Source organism: Mesitornis unicolor, unplaced genomic scaffold (assembly GCF_000695765.1).
Source record: "Mesitornis unicolor isolate BGI_N332 unplaced genomic scaffold, ASM69576v1 scaffold32299, whole genome shotgun sequence".
Taxonomy (NCBI): Eukaryota; Metazoa; Chordata; class Aves; order Mesitornithiformes; family Mesitornithidae; genus Mesitornis; species Mesitornis unicolor.
The window spans coordinates 1-239 of record NW_010207073.1 but is presented as its reverse complement, the minus strand read 5'-3'; the positions used below and the strand labels follow the sequence as shown (position 1 = coordinate 239).

Here is a 239-nt window from a genome sequence, read left to right as displayed (position 1 = left end):
ACTCCCCCCGTTACCGCCCACAGCTCCTCGCTCGCGGCTTCACCCTGCAGGACCTGCTGGGCTGCGCCACCCACGATGACCTCCTCTACGTGGGCATCAGGTACTCCCAGCCCGTGTCCCCCCTCCTGGGGCAGGCAGAGCAGGGAGGCAGTGCTGGAGAGGGGGCACAGCTTGGTCCCCTCCCTCCAGCACCCCCATGTCCCAGCAGGCGTGGGCCAGCGTATCGCCTGTGGGCCACC

The 239-nt window shown here is 69.9% G+C and overlaps 1 protein-coding gene across 1 annotated transcript in view; it reads left to right on the top strand.

The window, feature by feature from the left end:
- Positions 1–100, top strand: part of LOC104546586 (mitogen-activated protein kinase kinase kinase 5-like) — a gene marked incomplete at both ends in the record, with an annotated part of 4,615 nt that extends 4,515 nt beyond the window's left edge. The window contains one exon of the mRNA XM_010192012.1: positions 24–100. Coding sequence (XP_010190314.1) covers positions 24–100 — 77 coding nt within the window. The remainder of the gene's footprint in view (positions 1–23) is intronic.
- Between the last annotated feature and the right edge of the window lie 139 nt (positions 101–239).